This window comes from Kogia breviceps, chromosome 7 (assembly GCF_026419965.1).
Source record: "Kogia breviceps isolate mKogBre1 chromosome 7, mKogBre1 haplotype 1, whole genome shotgun sequence".
In the NCBI taxonomy this organism is placed as follows: Eukaryota; Metazoa; Chordata; class Mammalia; order Artiodactyla; family Physeteridae; genus Kogia; species Kogia breviceps.
This window is the reverse complement of record NC_081316.1, coordinates 66,987,318-66,993,104: the sequence shown is the minus strand read 5'-3', so window position 1 is coordinate 66,993,104 and position 5,787 is coordinate 66,987,318. Positions and strand designations below refer to the sequence as shown.

At 35.9% G+C, this 5,787-nt stretch overlaps 1 protein-coding gene across 1 annotated transcript; it reads right to left on the bottom strand.

Annotated features, from left to right (window-relative positions):
* Positions 1–3,682: 3,682 nt before the first annotated feature.
* LOC131760647 (pre-mRNA-splicing regulator WTAP-like) lies at positions 3,683–5,353 on the bottom strand. The gene is made up of 2 exons (XM_059070859.2): positions 4,726–5,353; positions 3,683–4,508 (listed from the first exon to the last, which is right to left on the bottom strand). The coding sequence occupies exons 1-2, from the start codon at positions 5,175–5,177 to the stop codon at positions 4,448–4,450; spliced, it is 513 nt and encodes a 170-aa protein (XP_058926842.1). The 5' UTR covers positions 5,178–5,353; the 3' UTR covers positions 3,683–4,447.
* Between the last annotated feature and the right edge of the window lie 434 nt (positions 5,354–5,787).

The window sequence follows — 5,787 nt, the reverse complement described above, 5'->3', positions numbered from 1 at the left end:
GCTCTAGTTAAATCCCTCATACCTTTTTTTGGGTTACTCAAACAGCCTCCTAACTGTTTTCCTCTTTTAAGAGTTTTGGCTCTTCAAGTTTGTTCTTTACATAGTCACGTGATCTTTCTAATATGAAAACATGACTCCTCCATGAAATATCTCTGTGATCTGGGACCTGTCTTGCTTTATTCTGCTGAGCCTTGCTTTAACTCCACACTTTAGCAATTCTGAACTCCTTGTGTTTCTTGGTGCATATCTGCTGTTTCTCAATTTTGTGCCTTTACTCTAGCTAATCCGCTGCCTAGAATACCTTGTCCTTAACTCCTCTGTCTTCAAAGTTCTATTTATTTTAAAAACTCAGCTTAGGCATCTTTATCTCCAAGAAGACATTTTAAAGCTTCCTTTTTTTCTAAGTTTGTATTTGGTGTCTCTCTGTACCCCATATGTATCTCTATTATTAAACTTACCATTTAAAAATCTATATCAGTTTGTGTGTTTGTTTCTCCCAAGGTATTTTTTTAAACTCTATTGCTAGTCCTTGAAGAAAAAGACTGTTTTATGCTCCTTTCTCTTCACAATACCTATTACTGTGCTTGCACAAAATACTACTGAATAAATGCTTTTTGGTTGAAGGAATGAATTAATGTATATATGTTTGTTCTATTATTTTTCTTAATAAAACCAGACATTCTTTTTGTTTTCAGCATGAAGCCATTGTCTCTAAGTCTTTAGATAATAATCATAGCAGAGGTAATTATCATGCTGAAGAAAAGCAAACTAATTCCATCTGTGATATGGATTCTTGTTTTCATAAGCAATTGCTTTACACAAAATAACAAAAATAAAATAAATCATGTCTAATAGAAAGAAGTATGCTTTCATTACCCTTAAGAAAGCATTTTCTATTTTTTCCTCTTCAGTATAAATAAATGATGGGATAAAGAAGAAAAAATGTAAAAAACCTTTATCTATACAATTTAAATTTCTCATAACTAATGATAGATGTGAAATATTTCCTTGTTTGTATATGCATTCATTCAAGTATGAAAGTACCAATAACTTGATCCAAATTGTCAATTTACTCAACAGAAATATATCTGTTTTGTATCTTAGGAACCAGGTACCAATAACTTGGGGGAAAAGATTTTTTTTTATTTGTGAAAAGAATGTATAGCTTTGTTTTAGAACATTGGAACTTGCCACAAGTTGATAGATTATCAATTTGGTATTGATTGCTGTATTCCAATGAATTTGAGTGACAGTCAAGTTTTGGCAACGTTCATGTTTACTTAATTCCCAAGTATATGAAAGATAACCTAATCTATTTTATACATTTACCCTATATTTCAGTGATTAATATTGGTCTTTAAAAAATCTACTCAGATTGCCCAGAAATTATATTATGTCATTTGAATAATAATAATAAGGTATTGGATTTTTTGCTAATGGAAAACTACCAACAAAAAGCAAACAGCAAAAAGCAAAGGTGTGCATTTTTGAAATAGGACATCAAAGAGAGCATGGAACAGCTGAGGAAAAAGTTCTGTTAAAATAATTGAAAATCAAGAACACTGATAATCTATGACCTCATCAGCCTGGAGACAATTAATTTTATTATGGTTTGTTAAATAACCTCCTGAAAATACAAGCATCATGCAAACTAAGAGAAATGAAGGAGCAAATTAGAAGAACTATGGATTGAGAGTAAGTTGAGTATTTTCCTTTGGTGACTTTAATGCACTTTGATTTCAAAATACTTTAGTTATCTTTTTAAAAAACATATTAGAACTATTTAATTGTTATATTTGAATGGGGCATTTGTATTTACACTCATCAAATTATTTGAAGTATTTTTTGAGGTACTCTTAAAGTGGAAAATTGTGGCCACTACCTCTTAAATATGTGCAGTGAGTATGGGAAATTTTGGAGATGATGATTTCAAAACCATTTTTCATTTGTTTTCTCATACACAATTAGTAAGCACTTTCAGTTGTGCTATCTCTAAACAAAGATCCCCAAATTTTCATTCTTCATGTGGTGTTCAGTTGGCAAACTTGTCTTGTATGCTTCAGTATCATTCCAGCCTGTTCATTTCAAATACTGCATCCTCATTCCTGTTGAGCAGTCTTTGTTCTAGTATTGTATTTATTTCTGACCACATGATATCTCTCCTGAATATCCTACAGCCATCTCTCTCTTTCTTTTTCTAATCTCCCCATTGGCCTTAATATCTCCTGGACCTAGCTGACAATGTTTTCAAAGCGTATATTTGCTCTGGTCCACTAACTAACAAGAAATTCCTGAAGGCCAATCTTCTCAATTTTCATGGATGAGCTTTCTCTTTCAGTTGCTGGAAGCAAATGTAGCAAATTAAAATCTTTCTCTGATAGAAAAAGGAAATGTATTCGATTGAATTTAAGAGCACAATAGATTTGGTATGAGTCAAGGTGGGATGATTTTTTCTTGACCAATCTGTTTTAGAATCTTCTTTACTGAGTCAACAAAGTGACTGTCTTAGGACACCAAATGAAGAATTTAGGGGTCTCTTTGTTAAGTACAAGACACACCACTGGTCCAGACACAGAGTGGCATTTATTGAATCTATTGGGAGTTCAATTTTCAAAAGTTTCTATAGAGGATATCTTTCCTCCTACCAGTTTAATGACTAATATGCTTTGAAAATTGGCCATTTTATACAATAGGAAGCTGAAATAGGGAGGTGATATATTTTACTGACTTGGATTATATTCTTGGAAAACATCATAAGTGTATAATATGTAGCAAGTGTGCCCCCAGTTTGAATGATAGAGAAAATGGTTGTGTGTGTGTGTGTGTGTGTGTGTGTGTGTGTGTATGTGTAGAGGAGGAAATCATGAAGAGGCCATATACCTTAGTTTTAATGGTATGGAACAGATTTCTTGGACAACTGAGGCAGTCTGCCCTGCTGGTTTATGTTCTTGGGAATAATAGACTGTATAGATGAATTTTATCTAGGTAGATTTTCTTGACCTATATAACACTCTCTTCAAGTCACTTGCCAGGTCAAAAAGTTAAAATATATTTTTTCAATGCCTGGCAGAGAAAGTCCATTGTAAGGCCTTGTTCAATCTGGTCTTTATTTTCTTATTCTACTTCTCATGATTCCTCCGTATTTATTCTCTGATCCAGTTTGGATGCCATACACAGTGTTTCCAAACACAAGTTACTCTCTCCTCCATGTCCAATTCATTCATATTCATCTATTCAAATTTTACCCATTCTTCAAAGGCCAATTCAAGTCCCATTCCCTTCATAAGAAATAGAGTTCACCTTTATTTTTCTTTTAAAATATTATAACTTGTTTTCCATATGACATCTAATCTTGTTCTATATTGTATGGCCATTTATTTTTTGCTCTTATTTAACTTTTCCTTAGGCTTATTAGAGTGTAAATTTTCCAAAAGTAGGAATAATACCTTTATAATATCTGCTGTGCCTGGTTTAATACTAAACTCAAATATGTGTTGTAATGAATGGATATGGATGAATTAACTTAACCATGGTGGTCATGTGTAATTGGATTAATGCAAATCTATTCTTACTACCCGAGAAAACAACTCAAATGATATTCTTTACAAATAATGAGATAGACATTTATTTTCCCTCCCAAAGGATTGTCATTTTTATTTTTATTTTTATTTTTTTTTTATTTCAAGGCACATTTAATTTAATATCAAGAGTGCAATACAAAAGGCCCAAATACAATGAAGGAACACATTCCCCCATGAACACCAACGGCAATGCTCTTTCAACATGTGCCTGTTGAATGGAATGGGGATTTCATAAATTTCACTACTGAAAAAAGAACGCAGTGAGTCTCATCACAGCTAATATCCTTATACAATCTAGTTGTGAAATGAATGTTTATAATGCTTCAAACAGTTTAGACCTGAAGTTTGATACCACACCTTCATTATTTGTACAGTCCTCAATAAGATTATCTACAGTATTTGCAACCATTCAAAGAACAAACCATTGAGTAAAACCACATTGATTTAAGGCCCAATCAAGTAATACGGAGCCCCAAACTAAATGGTTAAATATACGAACTACTTGTACTGACATCTATTATTTGATTCTCTCATGACTATTAAGTTGGTTCTTAGCAAATAAACCCTTTAAAGGCAAAATTCACCTCATTTGAGTTTGACCCAGAAGTTCAACAACAATCACGAAGTCCACAGTCTTATTGGCAAAACTGATACACAGTGTCTCTAAGTCACTATGCTCAAGGTTAAGAGCGATGCATACTCCATCTTTACATTTACTGGAATTTTACATGTTCAATTCATGATTTTAAATCTCTAGGTTTTCATTCCTCCAAACTGTCTGAAGACACAGTGTGCCACAGACTTAAGACTTCTGTTTCTCCCTCTATTTTCTTCAAACAGAAACATTTCTCAAGTGTCTACATGTTCTAGAAGGGGAATTTTTCGGAGGTGGCCACTTCTTCGGAATAGTCCGACGCCATCAGGCCTCTGAAGCAAGGGGAGGGGGAAGAGAAAAAAGCTGAAACACAAGGTTCATCTGGTAAGTTTTACATTAACCATTACAAGCTGGATAGTATAAGAATGTGGCTTTTTGGCTCAAAAAGTCTGAGTCTTGGTGTGGAAACGAGTACTTGGCTGTCCCACCACAGCTTTCTCGTAGTGGGACTGTCAGGGAAGTCTTGACTGGGGAGTATGATTTGTTTACCTATCAGGCGTAAACTTCCAGGCACTCAGTTCATTTTGGGCTTGTTCCAGTTTGTCTTTAGTCTGTTCCAGTTCACCTTTCATTTTTAGGAAAAACAAGTTGATCGCTGGGTCTACCATTGTTGATCTCAGTTGGGCAACACTAGGCTGCTGGACTTGCTTGAGGTACTGGATTTGAGTAGTACACTCTTGCATCTCTTGCTCCTTGGTTGCTAGTCGCATTACAAGAATGTTTTCCCTGCGTGCAGACTCTTGCTGTTGTTGCTTTAGTTTTTCTTCAGATTCCCTTAAGCCAGTTACATCATTAGAGTTAAGATCTGTGTACTTGCTCTCCAACGCTTGCACATATGCTTCATATTGTTTCCACCTGAGAATTAAATCATCTCGTGCCATAACTTTGAAGTCTGTTTCACTCAGTCGAACCTTTTTAGGAAGAGGTTCCTCGTTGGTCATCTTGAATCCTCTCTTGATGGAGGCCGCGTCGGCGCCGCCCAGTCACATAGGCTGACCCCGCGCTACCCGCTCGCTGCCCAGGCCGCCCGACCCCGCTGCCGCCGGCCCCCGCGCTCCTCCTCCCGCCACAGCCCCGGCTCTCCCCTTTATTTGCAGGTCTCGCTGCCACAAAATGGCCAGGATTGTCATTTTTAGGTACAGTCTTCTACAGTAGAACTATGGAATGGGATTTTGCCATGCTAAGAGCTTTACCTGTAATTAACTACGTGCCATTGGACCATGAACAGTTCCCTTAATCTTGGATGTCTTTGTTTCTCCATCAACAAAATGCAATGAAGTGCCTTCTTTCCTTTGCTATATAGTAGAAGTTATAGGGAATAATAAACTTTACCTTTGTCTTTCCTGTTCTTTTCAAACAAAGCATAGTTATCAAGATTTCAGGGTCAGCTTTTGTTTGTTTGGTTTTGGTTTTTTTGGCCTCACTGTGCGGCTTGTGAGATCTTATTTCCCTGAACAGAGATTGAACCTGTGGCCCCTGCAGTGGAAGCACCAAGTCCTAACCAGTAGACCACCAGGGAATTCCCCAAGGTCAGTTTTTAAAAGAAACAAA

Coding starts and splice junctions, on each gene's coding strand:
- LOC131760647 (XM_059070859.2), bottom strand. CDS start 5,177: ATGACCAACGAGGAACCTCTTCCTAAAAAGGTTCGACTGAGTGAAACA. Junction 4,509..4,725: donor TGGAAGTTTACGCCTGATAG/GTAAACAAATCA, acceptor CCCTTGCTTCAG/AGGCCTGATGGCGTCGGACT.